Here is a 24,503-nt window from a genome sequence, read left to right as displayed (position 1 = left end):
CTATAAAAAGATAAAAATTTGTTAAAAAGAAAACCACAGGCCCCAAACCACATCTCTTGTGCTAAAGCCTATGATACCAAACCTAGATTTAATACCTGACCTAATTGCAGTTTCAACCTCTCCCAGAAATGTAATCTTAAATCAACCAGTCTGGAATTTTCTGGTCAAGCAACAGTAAGGTAATCTGTGGCATAGGCTCCTCCATCTCCCAGAGAAAGAAGAAGCAATCTGCATGATAAAACCCTTGCTGCTCCCTTCCTCTCCCCTCGGCCCCCAAAAAGTTGTCCTGGCCTAAAAATAATCCTTTCTTTTATTTTGCTAATAGCTCCCTTGCCCCACTCTTCTGCCTATAAAAACCTTCCATTTTGTACAACCCGTGGGAGCGCCCTTCTAGCTGCTAGATGGGTTGCTGCCCTGTTCATGAATTGTTGTATAAAGCCAATTAGCTCTTCACATTTACTCAGCTGAATTTTGGTTTCTTCAGTTACTTTTTAAAAAATATAGAAAAGTATTAAGAATAAAGTAAAAAACTACATTAAAAAATCTTACTCCTGTCCCAGGCTTCCCCCACCACCCTTTTTTTTTTTTTTAAACAACCTGCTGCCAAACCAACCCTGCTCCACAACAGCCAAGGACTAGATTGCAGATGAAATGGAGGCTGGGGGAGGGGCGATGGATGTAGGTTGGAGTTCTTAATCCTGGGAGCAGAAGGCAGGAAAAGACAATTCTTGAAAAAAGTAGAAAAGTTTAGTAGCTCCAGAAAAAGATGCAGCCCCTCCCTAGTAATCAGAGAAAGGCAAACAACATTTTCCCCCTCTGGGATGGAAAGGGCCAAATGTATAAGGGGGGAGGGGGCAGAGGGCCGGCCCACTTCTGCCGCGCTTTTGGTGGGAGTGGAAACTGGGGACCCGAGCTCACCGGTGACGTAGATATCACGTGACCAGGAGTCGACGTGTGCAGAAGTCCTGCTAGTCTGGTCCTTGTTCCCGTCTGGGTACCAGTTTGCTTCAGCAGCGCAGCCGGTGGGGCCCGAGGCTAGGAGAAGGAGAAGGAGTCAGCTTGCCGGAATTTTTCAGGTTGGTGGCAAAATAGGTGCTGTCTGGGAATTTCTAGGGTGGGGGTGGCCTAGAGCAGAGACTTGAGGGAGCCCTGGTCAATTCCATCTCTCCACCTCCCACCTCCAGGTCTGCAGGAAATGGTGACCCTTGGGAAAGAGACTGGGGTCCCGGGAGAAGGACAGGGAGACCTGTGAGAGTTTAAAAATAATCATCCTCTGCCACCTCAGACCGCTTTCCCAACACCTACCCACCCCTCAACCGCCCCCCTCAGTCTTAAAGATAGTTTGGAAATAATCTGCTTTTCCTACTCCCTGTCTGATGGAAAATTCGACTTAACTTGCACTGTGGAGAGGGGGACAAATGCGGGAATAAGAAGGTGGGAAAGTTTCCATAACCGAGAACCTTAATGAGAAAAGTGCGTGGTGCTGGTCGGCCCACTGAGCGCTCGCCCCACCCCCACCCCCACCCTCCCCCCTCCCCCCTCCCCCCTCCCCCTCCCATTTCCCGTTTGTCCGCAGGTCTGCAGGTCTGTTGTTCGTAGCAGTACGCAGGGCTAAAAAAGGCGAGGAAGAAACTGACCGGATCAGTACGGGTAGGTGAAGGAAATATAAAGACCCCTGGGGTGGAGGTGGGCAAGGGAGGGACTGAGGTTGTCGGCCCCTGTTCTTCCCCCGCACCCCCCTTCCCCCAGCCTACTCTGTTCTAGGAGGGTCTTGCGTTATGCCTTGTGACGGGAGAAATGGTTGAGGAGAGCCTTGGAAAAGGTTGGAGGGAGGGACGAGGGCGGTGAGGAGATGGAAAGTGGGGGTAGGAGCGGCAGGCTCGGGGAAACCCAGATGGCAGACTGAGTCTCCCAAGTGGAAAATATTTGGTGATAGCTCTGAATCACAAAAAGCAAATACGGAGACCTGTGTCCAGAGCACTGGTCCGTTCACCAAGCTTTTGACTTAATGTCTCCTTCTTGTTTCCTAGAAGTAGTTGTTTTCAAAGAAGAATAAGCAGAAAAAAAGAAAGGAAGAGGGAACGGAAGGAAGAGAGACAGATACAAGATGAAACCCTGTCAAAAGATTGAAGGAAAACCAGAAAATGAGAGTGAACCAAAACTTGAGGAAGAGCCAAAGCCTGAGGAAAAGCCAGAGGAGGAGGAAGAGCCAGAGGGGGAGGAAAAAACAGAAGGAACTTTTAGAGAAAGGCTGATTCAGTCTCTCCAGGAATTTAAAGAAGATATACACAACAGGCATTTAAGCAAGGAAGATATGTTTAGAGAAGTGAATGAATTAGACGAGATAAGGAGAGTAAGAAACAAACTTATAGTGATGCGTTGGAAGGTTAATCGAAACCATCCTTACCCCTATTTAATGTAGTTTACCTTGATTTTTATTTTTCCTGATGTTAACATTACTTTCTTTTGATTTGCGTTTTCCCAATACACCTTTGTCCATCTTTCTACTTTTAACTTGTTGCTATTAGTGGTTTTAGATGCATCTCATTGTTTATTTTACTTCAAACCAATCTACAAGTCTTTGCCTTTTAATAAGAGAACTTTACTCATTTGTACAAAAAGAGGTTCCTGACAGGATATAAAATGAAAAAAAAGTTGCTAAGTAATATGTGAATATCGTATTTTTGAAAGGGAAGAGTACATTTGTATATTACATATATGCACAGAAGAACATGTGAAGGATGAAAGACAAAAAGTACAGTCAGTGGTAGGATTATGAGTGATTTTTTTATTCAGCTTATTTGTATTTTTCCTTATTCCTAGAATGTACACACATTATTGTTAAAAATAATAAAAGGTTTATTTAAAAAAAGGAGTAAACAACAGTACTGAGTATATTTCTAAAGGCATTGGGACACAATATTTAATGGCAGAATTTTAGAAGCAAATGTGAACTCCAAATTACCACCAGACCACTTAGCTAGAAGAATAAATTTTACATCTTTTCTCATCTGCAAAATAGAGATAATAAAGAACTTTCAGGGATCTTATGAGGACTAAATAAGGTAGCGACTGTGAACTATATTTGACAAGCTTTTGTTCCCATCTGCTCATGCAGGATCCCACCTCCTAAGAGATTTATTTCAGGTATTTTGGAGGGAGAAAGTAGTTCTCACCTGTGCTTAAGAACAAATCCAGACAACTGTTAGGTGGGCACTACCTTTGTGTTTCTCCCCTGCTGTGCCTGCCCAACCTTCCATCCTCCTCCCCTTGATACTACCATGTGTATTGGGTATTTCTGCCCCTTCATTCAGGTTCTGTACTTCTCAGGCCCCTAACACTGCTGATGTGCTAGAAATCTCAAATAGTGAAGCCCAACATATTTCTTTGGAACCCCCAATGGACTGACTCCAGTCTGACCTCTACAGAAGTGGGGGAAACGCCCATCTCTTAAATTTAGATAGACATTTATGCAGGGCCACTTGGGCTGTGATATCTTATTGGTACCTTGGCAACTTTGGGATTTTAATCACAGACCCCCTCTTCCCCATAAGACTCGGACACAATGGGTCTCTTTGGGGGTGGGACCAGAAGATAAGTCTGAGTTACAGACATTATGCTTTAGTCAGAGTTGCTTATGAGCCTAAAGATTGGTTTTATTTTCCTGACTCTTATTTCCTTAGGGTGAGCAATCTCTCCCAAAAGACTGGTGGCAGGCCCTCCTCACCAGCTCAAAAGATACCCTTAGACCTGTGTAAATTTTTAAAGGGAGGTTCAAGTAAGATTTCGGGATATTCCCATGCTTACTTGGAAATGTATGAAGTGCTGTGTAAGACTTACTGTGTACGTATATCTGCATCCAAATCTTCATAACTATATATGTATCTATATATGTATATGTGGCTCACAGTTGTGCCAGTTGTGTATTATTTTTCCTCTGTGATGCTCTTTTTGGGGCAATTAATCTCTCCAGACTATCATTCAAGGTTGCAACAGTCTGATGGTTGCTGGTCGGTCTGGATTCTGGCTGGAGTGAGATGAGGGTCCAAGGACTTACTGTGCCACTTTTATAGGATGGTATGAATCCAGCCCCCTGACACTCTGAGGGGTGGAGCTGGGGCAGGATGTGGAAGGGCTCCCCCAAGGCACACCCCTCTCCAGGGTGGTCTGACTTTGGTTTCTGTGTTCCAGCCTGCAGCAGGCACCAGACTCTTCTAGGCTGAAGGCCAGGCTGTCCTGGACATACATACCTGGAGGACAATGACTGTCCCCATTGCAGGTCAGAGTACTGGACTTCCTTTACCCCTTTTTTCCTTCACAAGGGGGCTTGATGGGAACTTTTAAAGGAAAGAATATAACTTTTAAAGAAAAGACTTCAAAAGTCACTAACTGAAAACATTAGTTGTGATAGTCTTTGTCCCAGCCATGACTACTCTGGATGCAATCAGATAACTTGGGATTAACGTAGAAGGGCCTGGTGGTAGGTGGAGATGATTTCAGATAATACACAAATATTTTAAGTTGTAATATTCATGTATTGATATTTATTTGAATGTGTATTAATGAATACTCTCTTTAAGGCAAATGATGATAGTTTAGATTTAGGGTGGTGTTATAAAGTTTCCTTTTCAAAAAAGTACTCAAATTTCCTTTTCAAAAATATTCAAATTAAATGAGTCTGTTTGAAGACAAACATGAAGTAGAACACAGTGTTAACAGCAAAGGTGGTATATAGATATGGCAAAAATCAGCCTAGTGGGAAACATTGCCCTAGCATAATTGATTTAGGGAATAATATCTGGAAACACCTGGCAAGAAGTGTGCAGTCTGAGATTTTACCCTACTTACAAATTAACAAGTTAACATTAACCTGCTACTGTTTAACCTGCTTTTGCTATGACAGAAGACACTAGAATCCTGATCAGAGACTAAGGACATTATTACTCATGGTAAAAGCAGTAGCAACGGCTTCATATTGGTTTATATCAGTTCCCCATTATCCTCAAGTCCCTTGGATGCCTGCACATGCAGTGCACTGTGTTTTAGGAAAGATACCTGAGTTTGGAGAATTCACTGCTTTCATAGTAAGCAAAAGCAAGCCTGCTCTGTGTCCAGGGAAAGACGTTACCTCATCCCTCAAAGTTGCCTGCTGCAAACACAACTCTGAGAAATGGACTGCTTGCATAAAGAGTGGTCAGGGCCTTACATTCTTGGTATACCCAATAAGAACATGCAGGGATGCTCAGGACCCAAGGTGGATTGCCTCTCCCGGTAACACTTTTCTCTGTGCAGTAAATCTTAATGTGAATGGTAAGCCTTTCCTAATATCACACATTTTGATTTATAATTCCAAGTTAAAGCAGATAATGCATTATACTGTAGACTGTAAACAGGGAATTTGTAACTCTCTAGTTTTTACTTAAATACATAGGATTTTGAATGAATCCTAATTAACTCAATGAAAAGAACATCAACTAAGAAACTAAAAGTAAATAATCTATGAGGAACTTTAAAGACATAGCTACCATGACACACAAAATTACAGAAGTAGAAGAGCAAAACCAATGGGTTTATCAAGATGCTAATGACAGGAGTAATCTTATGTGAAATTTTTCACTGAAAAACTAACAGGAGTGTGTGTGTGTTTGTAAGGCAACCCCAGATTCCATATACATGTAATCGCCACTGCCTCTATAAAAGGAAAAGCCAAGAGCTAAGAGGAAAGCTGGTCTGTTCCCTCTACGGGGAAAGTTTCGAGGGAGGGGGAACCTTTGACACATAATGGTATCCAAAAGCAATTATTTGATATTTTGACACCAGCGTTTTGCAAGAGCCTTAGCAAAAACAGCTGCATCATTTGCTGGATAATTTAGTTGGGCATGGAGCATCTTTTCATGTACTATTGACCATTTATACATCTTACTTTGAGAAATGTCTATTCAAATATTTTGCCTAAACACCCCCCTTAATATTTTCAATATAGTGTGGGTAAAGAATCTATTTAAAAGAATGAGGTAGATCCATACGTACTACATGTTCACCATGCATTATTAAAAGAAAAATGAAGGACAGGAGGTACAGTATAATATATATGTATATACACACACATACATACACATACCCACAAATACCAAGATAAAGCCCATTAGCTCACTAAAGGGAGGGATTATGTCTTTTAAAGTGACATTTTGATATCTCACCAGGCCTCCTGCTATCTGATTGTTTAAGAAATGATTATTTTTTTTAAAAATTTCTCCTAATAGATAATTCTATTATCCTTGCATTGTAACTGTCAAAATAACTTCTTGGGTTTATACAAAGTCCTACTCCCCTTGCATGAATTCTGAGTGCTTTTCCAGGTGTTATATCATTAACCTACTATTTAATAGAAAAGGAAGTGAGGCTTAGAGAGATTACATGTCTCAAGCCAAGGTCGCCCAGCTGTTAAATGGAATGCCTGCCTAAGGTCAAAGCCCTCACTCCTAATCTCTGCTCTGCAACAGTTAGTATTTAATAAATACTAACAACAACAGCAACACTGTGCTAAACGGATTCCCATCATTTCCTTAAAGCTCCATGCATTTTCAAGTGTTGGTCTTTGTTCCCATAGTTTTTCCTGCCTGAAACTTTCTCTCAACCACTCCTCACGCACTTAGCCTGGATAACTCCTACTCATTTATCCCAGAATACATGTTACTTCTTTTTTTTTTTTTAACAGCTTTATTGAGATATAATTCACATACCATACAATTCACCCACCTAAAGTGTACAATTCAATGGTTTTAATATATTCACAGTTATGTGCAGCTATCACCACAGTCAATTTTAGAACATTTTCAAGTCAAAAAGAAACACCATACCTTACCTATGACCCCACCCACTACGCCTCTATCCCCCCAGCCCTAAGTAAACATTAATCTACTTTCTGTCTCTATAGATTTGCTTATCCCTGGACATTTCATCAGAATGTACTCATAAAATGTGGTCTTTTGTTACTGGCTTATTTCACTTAGCATATGTTTTCAAGGTTCGCCCATTGTGTACCATGTATTCATTTCTTTTTATGGCGGAACAACATTCTATTGTATGGATATGCCACATTTGTTTATTCATTAGTCCATTGGTGGATATTTGGGCTGTTTTCATCTTTTGCTTGTTATGGGTAATGCTGCTATGAACATTTGTGTACAAGTTTTCTAAGGACATATGTTCTTATTTCTCTTGGGTAGATATCTAGGAATTGAATTGCTGGGTCATACAGTAACTCTATGCTTAATTGTTTCAGGAACTGCCATACTGTTTTCTAAACTGACTGGCCATTATACCTTTCCATCAGCAGTGTGTAAGGGTTCCAATTTCCCCATGTCCTTGACAACACTTTTTACTTTCTGACTTTTTGACTGTAGCCATTTTAGCAGAGGTGAAGGGGTATCTTACTGTGGTTTTTATTTGCATTTCTCTGATTGTTAATGATATTGAGCATCTCTTCATGTGCTTATTGGCCACTTGTATATCTTACTTGGAGAAATGTCTATTCAAATCCTTTGCCCATTTTTGAATTGGGATATTTGCCTTTTTATTATTGAGTTCTAAGAGTTTTTATATACTCTGGATACAAGTCCCTTATCAGATACATGATTTGTACATATTTTCTCCCATTCTGTGGGTTATCTTTTCACTTTCCTGATGGTATACTTTGATGCCCTAAAAATTTTAGTTTTGATGAAATTCAATGTATTTTTTCTTTATCTGCTCATTACTTTGGTGTCATATCTAAGAATCCTTTGCCATATCCAAGGTCATGAAGATTTATCCCTATGTTTTTTTTCCCTGAGTTTTATCATTTTAGCTCTTACATTTAGGTCTCCGATCTATTTCTAGTTAATTTTTTTGTATATGGTGTGAGGTAAGGGTCTCATTTCATTAGTTTGCAAGTGGCTATCTAGTTGGTCCAGGACTATTTGTGAAAGGACTATTTTATTTTTCCCAGTGAATGGTCTTGGCACCCTCGTCAAAAATCAGCTGACACATGGTTTTACTTCTGGACTCTCAATTCAGTCCTGTTGACCTATATGTCTATCATGGGCCAGTATCACACTGTCTTGATTACCATTGCTTTGAAGCAATTTTGAAATCAGGAAACATGAGTCCTCCTACTTTATTCTTTTCCAAGATTGTTTTGGCTATTAGGGTCCCTTGCAATATATATGAATTTTAGAATCAGCTTGTCAATTTGTACAAAGAAATCAGCTGGGATTATGAAAGGGATTGTATTGAATCTGTAGATCAATTTAGGAAGCATTGCCATTTTAACAATATTAAATTTTTCAATTCATGAACATGGAATTTTTTTCCCATTTAATTGCATCTTCTTTAATTTCTTTCAATAATGGTTTGCAGTTTTCAGAGTATCAATTTTGTACTTCCCTTATTAAATTTATTTCTAAATATCTTGTTCTTTTTGATACTATTATAAGTAGGATTGTTTTCTTAATTTTCTTATTCAGATTGTTCATTACAAGTGTATAGAAATATGGTTGATTTTTGTATATTGATCTTGTATCCTGCAACCTTGCTGAAGTTGTTAGTTTTGTTAGTTTATCAGTGGATTCCATAAGACTTTCTATATATAAGATTATGTCATCTGTAAATAGAGACAGTTCTACTTCTTATTTTTCAATCTGGATGCCTTTTATTTCTTTTTCTTGCCTAATTGTCCTGGCTAGAACCTTCAGTGTAATGTTGAATAGAAATTGTGAGAGCACACATCTTTGTCTTGTTTCTGATACTAGGGGCAAGGCATTCAGTGTTTTAACATTAAGTATAATGTCAGCTGAGGGTTTTTTGTGATACCTTTTATTATGTTGAGGGAATTCCTGGCTTGGGGATGTTAAACCAAACTTGCATTCTGGGATGAATCCCATTTGGTCATGATGTATAATTGTTTTTATATGTTTCTAGACTTGTTTTCCTAGTATTTTGTTGGGGGATTTTTTGCATCCATATTCATAAGAGATACTGGTCTGTAGTTTTTTCTTGTCATATCTTTGATTTTCATACCAGGATAATACTGGTCTCATAAAATAAGAGGAGAAGTGTTCTTTCCTTTTCTATTTTTTTTTTTTTGAAGAATTTGTGAAGGAGTCTTCTTTAAATGTTTGATAGAATTCAGCAGTGAAGCCACGTGTCCTAGAATTTTCTTTATGGGTAGTTTTTAAAAATTTATTACTAATTAAATCTCTTCACTTGTTATAGGTCTATTCAAATTGTTTATTTCTTCTTGAGATAGTTTTGGTAGTTTGTATTTTTCTAGGAATTTGTCCATTTTGTCTGTTATATAACATAATGGCATGTCATATTTCATATTATTCGTTTATAATCTTTTTTCATATCTATAAGTTCAGTAATATTGACCCCTCTTTCATTTCTGATTCTAGTAACTTGACACACACATCTCTCTCTCTCTCTCTCTCATCAGTCTAGCTGGAGATTTGTCGATATTGTTGATCTTTTCAAAGAACCAGCTTTGGTTTCACTAATTTTCTCTATTTCTATACTCCATTACTTTAATTTCTGCTCTCATCATTATTATTTCCTTCCTTCTGCTTGCTTTATGCTTAGTTTGCTCTTCTTTCCCAGCATCTTAAGGTGGAAAATTAAGATCTTGATTTGAGATCTTTCTTCTTTTTAATATAGGCATTTACAGCTATGTATACAGCTATATATTTCCCTCTAAGCATAAGCTTAGCTCCATCCCATTGTTTTGAGTACATTGTGTTTCTACATACCAAAGTTCCATTCCCATAAGTTCTGGTATGCTATATGTCATATTTCATTTTTCATTAATCTCAGAGTATTTTCTGATATCCATTTTGATTTGTTCTTTGATGCATTGGCTGTTTAGGAGTGTCTTGCTTAATTTCCAGATATTTGTGACTTTCCTAATTTTTTTATGTTGTTTATACAAAATTTTATTGCACTGTGGTCAGAGAACATATCTTGTCTTACTTCTAACCCATTAAATTTATTAAGGCTTGTTTTATGGCCTTCATGGTCTACCATGAAGAATGTTCCATGTGCACTTGAGAAGAATGCGCATTCTGCTGTTGTTGGGTGGCATATTCTGTATGTCTGTTAGGTCTAGTTGGTGTGTGGTGTTCTCATGTCTTCTACTTCCTGGTTGATCTTCTGCCCATTTGGTCTATTTATTATTAAAAGCGGGGTATTAAAGTCTCCAACTATTACTGTTGAATTATCTATTTCTCCCTTCATTTTTGTCAGTTTTTGCTTCATATATTTTGGTGCTCTGTTGTTAGGTGCATATATATTTATAATTGTTATATACTCCTTATGGATTAACTCTTTTATCATTAAATTCCCTCTTGCTTTGGTCTGGCATGGAAAGAACTTAGAAGTCATCACTCCATTCTAACAATAAGTAAAAAGCTGAACAAACTGAAAATCAACAACTCTTCTTAGATCCATTAGAGAATTGAAATCACAGAGCAAATCACTGCCCCCAAAAAAGGAGAGACAGACAGTCAGATACAGAGAATCACAATTTGCTGGAGTAAAACCTATTAACAGAAACTTCCCCAGGAATCAGTACTGATGTAGGAAAACCTAAACTATAATTTACGAATTGCTGGAAGTTCAGTGTGGACAAGTCTGAGATTTAAAACTCCAGAGAGGCCCAGTCTTTTTTTTTTTAATTTTTTTATACAGCAGGTTCTTATTAGTTATCTATTTTATACATATTAGTGTATATATGTCAATCCCAATCTGCCAATTCATCCCACCACCCCCCACTTTCCCCCCTTGGTGTCCATACATTTGTTCTCTATATCTGTGTCTCTATTTCTGCCTTGCAAACCGGTTCATCTGTACCATTTTTCTAGATTCCACATATATGCGTTAATATACAATATTTGTTTTTCTCTTTCTGACTTACTTCATTCTGTATGACAGTCTCTAGGTCCATCCATGTCTCTACAAATGACCCAATTTCATTCCTTTTTATGGCTCAGTAGTATTCCATTGTATATATGTACCACATCTTCTTTATCCATTCGTCTGTTGATGGGCATTTAGGTTGCTTCCATGACCTGGCTATTGTAAATAGTGCTGCAATGAACATTGGGGTGCATGTGTCTTTTTGAATTATGTTTTTCTCTGGGTATATGCCCAGTAGTGGGATTGCTGGGTCATATGGTCATTCTATTTTTGGTTTTTTAAGGAACCTCCATACTGTTCTCCATAGTGGCTGTATCAATTTACATTCCCACCAACAGTGCAGGAGGGTTCCCTTTTCTCCACACCCTCTCCAGCATTTGTTGTTTGTAGATATTCTGATGATGCCCATTCTAACGGGTGTGAGGTGATACCTCATTGTAGTTTTGATTTGCGTTTCTCTAATAATTAGTGATGTTGAGCAGCTTTTCATGTGCCTCTTGGCCATCTGTATGTCTTCTTGGAGAAATGCCTATTTAGGTCTTCTGCCCATATTTTGATTGGGTTGTTTGTTTTTTTAATATTGAGCTGCATGAGCTGTTTATATATTTTGGAGATTAATCCTTTGTCCATTGATTCATTTGCAAATATTTTCTCCCATTCTGAGGGTTGTCTTTTCATCTTGTTTATAGTTTCCTTTGCTGTGCAAAAGCTTTTAAGTTTCATTAGGTCCCATTTGTTTATTTTTGTTTTTATTTCTATTACTCTAGGAGGTGGGTTAAAAAAGATCTTGCTGTGATTCATATCAAAGAGTGTTCTTCCTATGTTTTCCTCTAAGAGTTTTATAGTGTCCAGTCTTACATTTAGATCTTTAATCAATTTTGAATTTATTTCTGTGTATGGTGTTAGGGAGTGTTCTAATTTCATTCTTTTCTTTTTAAATAAATTTATTTATTTTATTTATTTATTTTTGGCTGTGTTGGGTCTTCATTGCTGCGCACGGGCTTTCTCTAGCTGCAGAGAGCAGGGGCTACTCTTTATTGTGGTGCACAGGCTTCTCAATGCGGTGGCTTCCCTTGTTGTGGAGCACGGGATCTAGGCACGAGGGCTTCAGTAGTTGTGGCACGGGCACGCGGGCTCAGTAGTTGTGGCTCACGGGCTTAGTTGCTTCGTGGCATGTGGGATCTTCCCGGGCCAGGGCTCGAACCCGTGTCCCGTGCATTGGCAGGCGGATTCTTAACCACTGCACCACCAGGGAAGCCCCTCTAATTTCATTCTTTTACATGTAGCTGTCCAGTTTTCCCAGCACCACTTATTGAAGAGACTGTCTTTTCTCCATTGTATATCCTTGCCTCCTCTGTCATAGATTAGTTGACTATAGGTGTGTGGGTTTATCTCTGGGCTTTCTATCCTGTTCCATGAGGCCCAGTCTTAAGGAGTGCTCCCACAACTTTATGAGTTTTACTTCTCAGAGCCCTATGAGGTTCTCACGGTGAATATTAGAGAAAATTTCCTTGTGCTTCTGGCAGGGGGAAAGGAAAAGTAGCCATTTTTTAATGCACCCAGAGCATTCTACTCTTCTTAAATAAGGCCTTCCCTCAAGAGAAACTATTTTACCAGAGCCTAACCTATAAGCCTAACTGACCTGAAGGAAGGACAATATCCAATCCCAACCCCTCTCTAGTCATCCTGTCCCAACTAAGTGAGAGCGAGGTGAGGGACTGAGAAGCACTTGTAAAGGTCGTAGCCCTGACCATACCCAGCTGTTAGGCTCCTATAATTGCCAGTTGATTAATCTGTTATTTTTAATAATGCCCTTGGGCATCAATTGCTCTGCAGCCTAATTCAATCAAATTTGGGCTCACTTGCAGAAATAGTTCCAAAGGTCAGTGTTTAATATTTGTTCCAAACAGGGTAAGAGAACTCCCCACAGCCATCTTCTTACCTGGCTTTTTAAAACAATCTAGCCAGCTTACAGTTAACTTAAGAATCACTTCCCAATTGCCTCCACCACAACCACTACTGTTTTTAGAGCACCTTTGGCTTGAACAGTCTCCATGCTCTGTTGCAAATAAAGTAAGTTCCATTGGGGAAATTTTAGAACCTATATGACTTATGGCTTTCTTCTCTCCCCAGGCAAAATCTCTGAGCCAGGGCTCTGGATCTGGGAGTGGGGACAATGGCACTCTTATCTTTGAATGACACTTCTGCTTTAGGAGCTGGTGTCTCAATGTGGGTAGAAAGGAAACAGCAGCCTGATGTCCTCTCACCTTGCTTCTCATAGTGTGGAACCACGCCTTTCAAGCCAAACCAAGAATGATCAGGGCCCCAGTGTTCTCAGTGGTGCCACACCCACAGGACAGCCTCCATTCTATCAGTGGGGGCTAGTTGGAAGGAAAGAGCCCCCACCTCTCAACTGAACTCACCTGGAGCTTAACCTCACAATCTCAGTAGTTGGGGCAGGATAAGGAATGCTGATATCCTTCTCTTCCCAGGAAGAAATCCCCATGGCTGCAAGCTGCAGGAAGAGGATGTGCTGTGTTCTTAACTGACAGTTAGGAGTGCAGTTTATGCCTCCTTGACCTGGGAGTGAGAGGGAGGGAGAGGTCTAGGTTCAAATACCACAGACTCATATTTCTTATGAAGTTTTTATAGATTTTCTTGAATAGATGTTTTTCCACTTAATATATGCCCTTAAAACCATTTCTAGAGCCTTTAAATTATTTTGTTTGGTTTTTTTATGAGTTTCACAGGAAAGCAGTTCCACAGAGCTCCTCACACTGTCATAGCAGAAATTGATCTCCTAGACATTGCTTCTTCCTGGAAGACTTTACTGGCAACTGGTTTAAGTCCTCTTACTCAGTGCTCCAATCTCCCCTTCAGTAATTACCACACTCTCCTGGTTTCCTCCCACTAAACCATGAGCTCTGTAAGAATATGAAGGCTGTATCTGTCTTATTGTCTTTTATATCTCCAGGGCCTTGCCTGGGACATAGTAGATGCTCAATAAATTGATTGAATGAAAAGTATATTTCTTATATTTTTATTAAGTGGAAAGAACTATGTCAAGGGAATCAGAACTCCTAAATATGGTACTGAGATTGAGATGTGTAATGGGCAGGCAGTGCATAGCACAGAAAAGGTCTCAAACAATAGATGAATAAAAGAAAGAATGAGATATAGATTTGGGACTTATTAATTAATGAAACTGAGTAGAGGGTAAGAACATGGACTTAGGAACTAGACTGTATGGGTTTGAATTCCTGCTCTACCACCTCCTATCTGTTGCATAGCTTTGCTATCCTGCAATTCTCTTATTTGTAAAATAAGATAGGGGATAATATTAGCACCTACCTCATAGGATTTGGGGGAGGATAAAGTGCAATAATGAATATACATATACAACAATGCTCGACATAATCAGCATTTATGTAAGTGCTGTTTTATTTCATTTTCATCACTATGTATGTTGTTTGTTTTTTTTTTTACAGATACACAGTACTTCATATTTATTTATTTATTTATTTATTTATTTTTTTTTTATTTTTGGCTGTGTTGGGTCTTAGTTTCTGTGTGAGGGCTTTCTCTAGTTGCAGCAAGCGGGGGCCACTCTTCATCGCGGTACGCGGGCCTCTCGCCATCGCGGCCTCTCCCATTGCGGAGCACAGGCTCCAGACGCGCAGGCTCAGTAGTCGTGGCTCACGGGCCTAGTTGCTCCACGGCATGTGGGATCTTCCCAGACCAGGGGTCGAACCCGTGTCCCCTGCATTGGCAGGCAGATTCTCAACCACTGCGCCACCAGGGAAGCCCTCATCACTATGTATGTTTAAGGAAACTAGGATAATTCTGCACATACTATTTCATAACCTGAATTTAAAAGAAAAATAAAGATTTTTCCCTTCTACTTACAAAAAGGATACATTGTCCTTTGAGATAATTTCGAAGATAGAGGTAATCACCACCTGATGTCCAGCATTAGAAATGCATTTTTAATCTCAGAGGTGAGGACAACTAAATGGGAGGGGATGAGGGAAGAGTGGGAGTGGGGAGTCACCAAGTCACCAGGCATAGGTCTCTAAGTGTAAAATATGGCACAAGATACTGTCATGCTACAGATGCCTAAAAGTCTTAGATTTGTGGTGGGAAAAGTAGCCCTTGACTCAGGAGCTGGGGCAGGGGTGTAAAAAGAGAGGAGGAAGGGAGGAAGGGGAGCAGTGTGTGTTTGCGTGTGTGTGTGTGTGTGTGTGTGTGTGTGTGTGTGTGTGAGAGGGTGTTAGTTTACTCTTTAGTTAGAGATAGATAAACTCATCTGTACTAAAAACACATAAAATTATCAGTTTCACTAGTCTTTAATTTTTTGCTTATTCTCATATCTACCTAATTTATTGTAGAATATTTAGAAAATGTGGAAAATCATAAATTGGATTTATGATTTTAGCCTATCAACCATCACCACAAGAGCCAAAAACAATTATAAACAAAATGTTAGTATATTTCCTTTGATTTTATATAAAATATGTATAGACCTACAAGGCAAATAGATAGATAGATAGATAGATAGGTAGTATTAGCCAAGAAAGCATAGGTGGTTCTATTTCTAGTTCTGCCACTATCTTATTTGGTAACCTAGCCAAGCCTCTTAATTGTTCTATCTTGGTTTTCCAACTTGTTAAATAGGCTCTTGGACTAAAATAATTCTAAGGTCGTTCCAGTTTTGACAATACATGATCTGTGAAAGCTTGGGACTGCAAGTGAGATCATAAATCCTACCCTATAAATCCAAAATTATGCAAAAGCACAGAAAACATGACTATAAAATCCAATGTTCTATAACCCTCCTAATCCATTCTTTTGGGCTCACAGTTTATTTTGATCTCCTATTTCCAATCCTTTCTGATAACTATGCACATCAGTACCCAATCAGTACACAGGTGGATAATTGTGGACAAATAAGCAAATATGCTAAATATTTTTCTAGTAAGAATTAATTTCTTAGAAATCCTTAAGGCAGGAAAAGTATGAGTGGAACTAAGCTGTGGGAATTCCATTTTAGGTCTTATTCAAAAATTATTTTGTACTTAATGATTGTAATCAAGCAAGTGTCAATAACATGTTGACTGCCTTGTCTTGCTGGAGGGTAAGAAAAGAATTGTGAGAAGCACATACCAGTAATGTGTGTGATGGTTTTAAAACATGGCTATAAATTATTTGGCACTCCTCCCGTCAAGAGTTGAAGTCTATAGTCCCTCCCCTTAAATCTTGGAAGAGGACTTATGACTGTTTCAACCAATGGAGTACAGTAGAACTGATCTATGTGACTTCCAAGGCTAGGTCATAAAAGAGCATATAGCTTCCACCTTGTTTGCAGGGAACATTTGCTTTTAACATCCTGAGATAGCCATGCTGGACTGGCTACTTGTGGGAGCTCTGGTTGATACTCCTACATAAGCCTGTCCTGCAGCCATTTCAGTCTCAGCTGTTTCAGGACCCAACTGTTTGAGTCATCTACAGCCTTTCAAGTTATCCTCAGCCAAGCCATCCTAGCTGAGGCCTCAGACATCCTAGAGCAGAGTAGCCTCCACTGTGTACTTTCTGAACCTCTGATTCACAGAGTTTGTGAGCATAAATATCAGTTACAGTTTACACCAGTGAATTTTGGGATGGTTTGCTACTTACCAGTAGATAACTGGAAGAGTCCTGGGTCATGCTGCAGGCAATAGCTATAGGCACACAATAGTATGAAGCCAATGTTTTATCAAGTCTGCCAAATAGAGTTAAGTGTGAGGAAAGGTGAGAAAATGAATGCAGAATTTTAAATTAGCAGCTCATTTGGGGGGAGGGGGCAATTTCGCATAAACTTTTATATTTCTGATATCTCTTGAGGGAAAAAAAGGAATATTTGGCAACACAGGGCCTGAATTGTCTCATGATAATAATTGGCAGAGGCTATCTCTTTTTTTTTTTTTTTTTGGCTGCGTTGGGTCTTCATTGCGGTGGCTTCTCTTGTTGTGGAGTATGGGCTCTAGGCACACGGGCTCAGGAGTTGTGGTGCACGGACTTAGTTGCTCCGCAGCATGTGGGACCTTCCCAGACCAGGGATCGAACCCATGTCCCCTGCACTGGCAGGCAGATTCTTAACCACTGCGCCACCAGGGAAGTCCCCAAGGCTATCTCATTTTGATAGAGCACATGCTCCCTAGTTAACCAGATTCCTGCTCAGCCGGCTTCACTCAATATATGTCACCTGTGGCCATATGAATTGCAACCCCTGAACTAATAGGGCCTACTGGGTACTAGGACCTTGCTAGGTGCTAAAACTGTATCAGTAATGGAACTTACATGGGACTAGCAACAGTAAGGCAAGGTAAACATTTATGCTAAGTTTCCTGATACTCTTCTAAGTTCATCCCAAAGTCCAGGGGAAAGTAAGAATGATGCTAGCCTAGGCCTGTAGCTAGAAGGGTCAAAGGAGTTCTCTTGGCCCATACATAGTGTAGTTCAATTAATCAGTTAGAGACTATACAGGACAGAACTTCTTTTTCACCAGAGTCCTAAACCACAGGAATGAGTGGCCATGGGTCTCTGGTGTCTCAAGACAGCATCTGCAGTCTCTAAAATAAAATAACATCCCTCAGCTCTCTAATAGATAGTGAGGTCCTGAATATCTGTTGATTTCACACTCAGACGTCTTAGCCTTATAGCTTTGTTATTATTTAAGACTAGATCTCTTGAATGAAATACATTATCTTTCAAATGTTTCAAACTCTTACAGTAACACCCTTAAAATTTTATCAGGTCTGTTCTCAATTCTTCAAAGGTCTTGGCATCAAAGTTATAATGGCCATAGCTTATAGGGAAGCTAGAGTAGGCATAATTTCCTAGATTTTTAATACTTAGTTTCATTTTGTTAATAGGTGCTTAAATGTAGTAAAAAAAGAGAAGCACAATAAGACTGCAGCAATGAAGCATCAGGACGACACATAGAGAACCATTCTAGGCAGGAACAGAGATATCCACACCCACAGAGCCCACCATGCGCCAGACTATCTTCTCCCAAGCCTAGCACTCACCCAGGAGAGTATAATGAGAGGAGAATAGGACAATAACTACAGTCCAACTGGGTGCATTTCCAGCCAAATACATGTGAGCTACAATATATATCATGGCAACATGCAAAAAGATCTCAGCAAAAATGAGCTTCCTCTGTTGGAATATTAACCTGTTATCACCACAATTTGATTGAGGGATAACTAGTTGACGTAAAATTACAAAACAGTCTTATTTTTCCAGTAGCTGCCTCAGTAGTGCTCTATCATCCCCACCCTCCACTTTCTACTGGACAATGGGCTTCTTTAACTGTATCTCAGTCCTGTTCCCCAACTTTTCAGTCACTTTTGCTTATTAAAATAGGTTCAGTTAAACTGTTAAAGATTTGGCTCTATGTCTTTTTTTAAATTTATTTTTTATTGTAGTTGAATTACAATGTTATGTTAATTACTGCTGTACAGCAAAGTGACTCAGTTATACATATGTATACATTCTTTTTCATATTCTTTTCCATTATGGTTTATCACAAGATATTGAATATAGTTCCTTGTGCTGTACAGCAGGACCTTGTTGTTTAACCTTTCTATATATAGCAGTTTTCTTCTTGGTTCTATGTATTTTAAAACACCAATATCACTTTTGATTCAGAATCCTCCTCATCCCTCTATGAGATTTATCTTTCTATCTAGAGTCTATCTATCTATCTATCTATCTATCTATCTATCTATCTATCTATCTGAGTCTATCTACCTAGAGTCTATCTGTCATTTAGATAGACTCTAGATAGATAGATTGATAGATAGATAGATAGATAGATAGATAGATAGATAGATAGATAGATAGATAGATTTATTGATTATAAGGTTTATAGACTGATTGATTACAAGTTCACATGATTATGTAGGCTGGGAAGTCCCATGGTATGCTGTCTACAAGCTGGAGAGCCAGCAAAGCCAATGGTGTACTTCAAAGACCTGAGAGCTGGAGAGCTGACATGCAGGTGCCAGTCTGAGTCAGAAGTCCTGAGAACCAGGAACACCAAGGGCAGGAGATCAAAGTCCCAGCTCAAGCAATCAGGCAGAGAATGAATTCAACCTTCTTCTGCCTTTCTGTTCTATTCAGGCACTCAATGGTATTAGATGATGCCCACTTACACTGGGGAGGGCCATCTGCTTTACTTGGTTCACCAATTTAAATGCTAAATTCTTCCAGAAACACCTTCACAGACACACACAGAAATATTATTTAACCACATATGTGGGCATCCAATGGCCTAGTGGACACATAAAATTAACAATCACACCCTCCTTCCCTGTGTTTACTCAGATGACTTGAGAGTTTGAAGACGGATAAAAAGACAACTCTTTATGTGAATACCTAGGGTAAGATTGCTATCCCCACGTGATTAATCATCACTGAAGCTCAAGTCTGACTTCTAGAGAACCTGCTGATAAGGACTCACATCCAAGCAGCTCCCTTCCAAGTGTCTCCTTGGAAGACTGGGCCATATCTTGCATGTGACTCTTATAACCCTCACATGGCATTCCTATGATTCATAGGTCTCTTTGCCCTACTCTGTATCAGTTACTGGTAAATCTGTATCTCAATAACTCCCCACTCCCCAACTCTGGAACCTGTAGGCATGGTAGGATTTATTTTTCATGCTTCTCCAGAATTGGGAACTTTGGTAGCCCTTTCTCTACCTGGCCACACCACCACATAATCTCTCCAAAATGTTCTTTCCAGTCTCCTATAGCATCTGGGTAGCTCAAAATCCCAATGGTAATGCAGATATCCAGCAAAGGAATTAGTGAACCTTAACATTTTGTAGATATCCCTAAACTTTATGTACAGTTCTTTTGGGATCCCACTCCCTTGGCTTTGGGGAAGGGAACCAATCAAGTGCCACCATCCACTATAATTACAGGAGATAAGGAGAGGAAATAGGTTCTTTTCACGAATACTGCACTTCCCCAAACGTGAACCCAGTCTCCTCCTTCCCAGTATTACACTACTTCTCTATTATTTTAGGGTAAAAGCCATCAAACCAGTTCACCCTCTCTCTGTCCTTCAGGGCACATGAGTCCCAAACTAAGACTCTTGTGTCCTTCTAACTCAGCCTTAGAAATTAAAAACATTTTGTTCTCAATAGGTTGTTATCTTCAACTCCTCAGAAAACACCAAGGACAAGAAAAGATCTCAATCAATACCTCACAGCATTTTAGTGAAGATAACATCATTTCCAGGACAATTTTCACCTATCTTTAAAACAGCACTTCATTACAACTAATCTCCTATGTAGCATAACATCTAATCTGGAAAAATATACAGATGCATGTTTTCCATCCAAGAAAATTTGGTGGTTTCAAGCAAAAGACTTATCCAAGATGGGTCAAAAAGATAATAGCAAAACATTTAGCCACTGAGAGAACTAAAAATCCACTTCTTTAACTTTGTATTCAATGGTTATGTCATAGTGGTTTGTCTACTTTCAGGGGATTCTTTCTAGGTAATTCCTAATTTTCATGAAAGCTTTTCCATATTGCTCTAAATACAGTCCTCTGAATGAAAAGCAACCTATTAGCCTTAGTAGTGGATGTATCAGTCAACAAATATTTACCAATCACCTACTTGGTACAAAGAATTCTATAAGTCACTGGCTTTGCAAAGTAGAAGACAGCAGATGTGTTTTGGGCTCTCACAGATTTTAAAGACAAGTGGATCTAGCTAAGGACGGAACTATGCTTTGCCTACTCTTCAAATCTTGTTAGAAACCATCTAATAATAGTAAACAAAAGTAATGAATCAACTTTCATTGATGGTTCTTTAGGGTCTGTGGTACATACTTGAAATATGTGATTTATTTCTTCTAACAATCCCTGTTTCACAGAGGAAGCACAGAGACCTTGATAAGTAATTGACCCAAAGTCATACAACAAGTAAGTAGCAGAAACAGGATTTAAACCCAGATATGTCTGATACTACAGCTCATGCCTCTAATCAGCATCCTTCCAGTGGATATCATTAATAGAGCTACCTATACGAAGAGTTGCTAACAGTGAGACAGAATCCAGGAATCACTAGCATTCCTTTAAAAGACAATTATTTTGTAATTTGAGCGTTTGGAGCTATATGTCAATATTTCTATATATCTCATATATATAATTTTATATATTTCAAACTACATATGCAGTAGGCATATACTCTTTCTTTATTCAATGTCCCAGCTAGTTCAGCAGGGTAGGAGATTACATAGTAGTTTGGAGCCAAAACTAGAGGCAGTAAGAATTTGCCTGGCCTGTCTTGACTCAGTACATATAACTCTTTCGGTTCCTTTAACACAACCAACACTTTTTAATATTTTTTTATAATAATGCCACTTTCCTAAAGACATCTCTATTTTCTAACCGTGAAAAAAAAAAAAACGTTTTCAGTTATTTCAAGCTGAAAAAAGGAACAGTTATACTCAAGATGAGTTTCAAGTTTAATTGCTTCTCATACTCCATGCTTATTTCTAATATTTTTTGAAAACATTCACATTAAAAAGCAAATGTCTTTGGAACTTTTACCTATTTTATACTTAACTTCTGAGATCATTCTAAGGAGATATGTGTAGGAGTGGTTTGGAAGGTTTGGAAAGGAAAGCAGAAAATAAAAAGGCTCCTTTTCTCCAAAGACTGTGGTATCAAGAACATCACATTACATTTACATAAAATGGCCAAGGTCTGACAACTGGACTTCTACCTGAAGATTTACTTTACAGGTCATTTTGAAAATACCAACTGTATTCAGGAAGATGCTTGTATTTTTTCAAAACAAAATTTCAAAATAAAATAAAATGTTTCAAAAGTGTTGTTGATGTGTGGAGCCCAGAGAAAATATTTTCTGGGTGGTATAGGTGAATGTAATCAAACAATGAGGCATTTTCATCCCGCAGGATGAAGCATTTCTTTCAAAAATGAAACCTCATAATTTTTAATTTTTTGATGGCGCGCTGATTTTCTTAAAAAGGAAATAAAGAGAAATTATTAGGAAGGATATATATTATACAGCCCACTTCTCCTCGCCTCTCTGACAAGTCCCTTGCTCCCTCCTCACCCCAGCCCTCAATCTAAATTTCCTAGAAGGGTATGAATTCAGGGGCATGGTGGGCAATGGTGGCTGTGCACATGTGTGTGGCAAGGGAGTGGAGGCGGGGGGGGGGGGGGGCCCGTGGTTAGCGAGAAGAGAGAGCAGAAAAACCCAACGCCAAAGCCTGGGGCGGGAGTGGGAGAGGTGGAGGGTGTTGCAGACCCTCCCTGGTAACCAGAGATGGGCAAACTCCAACCGCAGGGAGGTGATGCCACTTGTGGGCTCTCAGATTGGAGAGAAGCAAGATGAGTGACAGAGCGGTGCGCGCTGTGGCCCTGCGCACAAACAGGCGGAGGGGGCTGTCTGTGTGTGTGCACTAGGCTGGAGGGGGGCGCTCCTGCTGCACCGGCCGCAGGAGTTGGGGGAGAGCTCGGCGGTGACGCGAAGCCCTCACGTGACCGCGAGCTGCAGAGCGACGCAGCCTTTGGTGCAGTCGTCACTCTTGTCTGGGTACCAGCTCCCCGCTGCCCTGCGCACGGCGGGCTGGCATCGGGCCCTGGGGAAGCGGAGCAGGTAAGGGCCCCGGGGCCCGCGCGCTGACGCCAGGGCGGCAGCGGCCCGCCAACCCCAGAGGCCGGCGCAGGGGTTCAGCGCGGCGGGTCCCGGCGAGCTCTCTCCACGCCTCGGCTTTCTTGGGAACAGAAATGGGGGCCCCTTGGGTGGGGGTACAGGGACTGCAGGGTTCCAGGGAGGGCAGCAGAGCAACTAAGAGCAATGGGAAATCATTCCTGAGTTCCTGCAGGGCAATGGTGAACCCGGGAGGGGGGCGGGGATGGGAGCGGCTGAGGGTGGGGGCGGAGGACGCGGGGAGGGAGGGGTTGGCGGGGGCGTGGGGCCGGGAAGGGGCCGAGCGCCCGGCTGCAGCAGCGCCCTGCTCCCACCCCGGCCCTTTGCAGGTCTGCGGGACTAGGCGTCGGGGCGGCGCACTCGTGGCGAGAATCAGGAGGAGCAGGAGACAGCAAGGATAGGCCCAGGTCGGTGCGGGGGGTGCTGGTGCAAAGCCAGTCTGAGACCCCTTCCTAACTCCCCCAGGCCCTATTCCCCCGTCCTCCATTTTGGTGCCTGCTGCGCTCTGGGAAAGAATCCTGGGAAAAGAAAAATGGTGGGCTTTGGGTTTGGGGAAGGGAGAGAAAAGGAGAGAGCTGGGGAAGGGGCTCAAATTGGAGGCTCCCTAGAAGGCGCACGAGGCTCCTGAGGTGGGAAAAAATAAAATTTAAAAGTCTTTGATATCAGGGCTCTGAATCCTGCTGGTTAGTGCACCAAGCATTCAGTCTCTCTCCTTGCCTTTGTCTTACTTGTTGTTCAAAGAAAAATCACCAGGGGAAAAAATCTCATCATGGCAAATATCCACCAGGAAAACGAAGAAATGGAGCAGCCCGTGCAGAATGGAGAGGAAGACCGCCCTTTGGGAGGGGGCGAAGGCCACCAGCCAGCAGGAAATAATAGACGGGGACAGGCTCGCCGACTTGCCCCTAATTTCCGATGGGCCATACCCAATAGGCAGGTCAACGATGGGATGGGTGGAGATGGAGATGATATGGAAATGTTCATGGAGGAGATGAGAGAAATCAGGAGAAAACTTAGGGAGCTGCAATTGAGGAATTGCCTGCGTATCCTTATGGGGGAGCTCTCTAATCACCATGACCATCATGATGAATTTTGCCTTATGCCTTGACTCCTGCCATTTTCCATGAGATTAATACTGTGATTCCCACTGTTGTTCTCCTTTTCCTTGCATTTTCCTGATATGCCTTTACTGATCCGTTTGCTGTGAACCTTATGTAATTTCCATGTGTCAGGTGGGTTCTTGTGTTACCAGCTTCTAATTGGAGATTGCCTTGGCACGCAATCTGTTTCTGTCAACAGTAGCGTTTCACCCATTTGCATGGAAAAATGTAAAGTTAATAAAGCAATTAAAAATCAATCTATACATTTATTATTGTTTCATTAAAATATATATATATATTATATGAACCCTCCAAAAATCTGAAATCAAATACCCCAGGATGTTAATTGGAGCACATTTCTCTATGGTTGGATAATATGTGACTTTTTTCCCTTTAATTATCTGGAGTTTTAGAAGCAATGAAAACGGTTTTTCAATGAGTCTGTGAATGTACAAAATAATTACTGGTTCAGCAAACTTAAAGAAAAGTGAACTTTAAGCATCTTCCAGTCTTAACTGGAAGTAAACCCTCCCTTTATTACAGATACATTCCTGTAAAGAGTCAGTCTTCTCTTCTGTGAAATGGGGAATAATGCTTGCCTTACAGGGCTGCTGAGTGGAATATATGAGGTGTGGAACTGTGTTGGGCTGCCTCCTAGGCAACTCTCCAGCATTTAGCAGGACCCTGGCCCTTATCAGATACTTGGGA

General features: G+C 40.5%; 2 protein-coding genes across 6 annotated transcripts in view; both read left to right on the top strand.

Moving 5' to 3' along the window:
* The window catches only part of BEX3 (brain expressed X-linked 3), a 265,627-nt gene extending 241,575 nt beyond the window's left edge, over positions 1–24,052 (top strand). The window contains exons 1-3 of one of the 3 annotated variants that reach the window (XM_082447794.1): positions 22,495–22,641; positions 23,025–23,102; positions 23,437–24,052. In XM_082447794.1, coding sequence (XP_082303920.1) covers positions 23,465–23,803 — 339 coding nt within the window. In that variant the 5' untranslated portion in view covers positions 22,495–22,641; positions 23,025–23,102; positions 23,437–23,464 and the 3' untranslated portion in view covers positions 23,804–24,052. Of the gene's footprint in view, positions 1–22,494; positions 22,642–23,018; positions 23,103–23,436 lie in introns of those variants that run through there. The other 2 variants (XM_082447792.1, XM_082447793.1) reach the window with 2 other exon arrangements.
* TCEAL9 (transcription elongation factor A like 9) lies at positions 909–2,743 on the top strand. 3 transcript variants are annotated; one of them, XM_082447831.1, is made up of 3 exons: positions 909–1,076; positions 1,577–1,650; positions 2,031–2,743. In XM_082447831.1, the coding sequence occupies exon 3, from the start codon at positions 2,108–2,110 to the stop codon at positions 2,420–2,422; it is 315 nt and encodes a 104-aa protein (XP_082303957.1). In that variant the 5' UTR covers positions 909–1,076; positions 1,577–1,650; positions 2,031–2,107; the 3' UTR covers positions 2,423–2,743. The 3 variants fall into 3 exon arrangements, with proteins under 3 accessions (XP_082303957.1, XP_082303958.1, XP_082303956.1); XM_082447832.1 differs by lacking the exon at positions 909–1,076 and having other exon boundaries at positions 1,569–1,650; positions 2,034–2,743; XM_082447830.1 differs by lacking the exon at positions 909–1,076 and having other exon boundaries at positions 1,569–1,650.
* Positions 24,053–24,503: the final 451 nt, after the last annotated feature.

Source organism: Balaenoptera physalus (genome assembly GCF_965194825.1).
Source record: "Balaenoptera physalus genome assembly, chromosome: X".
Classification (NCBI taxonomy): Eukaryota; Metazoa; Chordata; class Mammalia; order Artiodactyla; family Balaenopteridae; genus Balaenoptera; species Balaenoptera physalus.
This window is presented reverse-complemented; position numbering and strand designations above follow the sequence as displayed.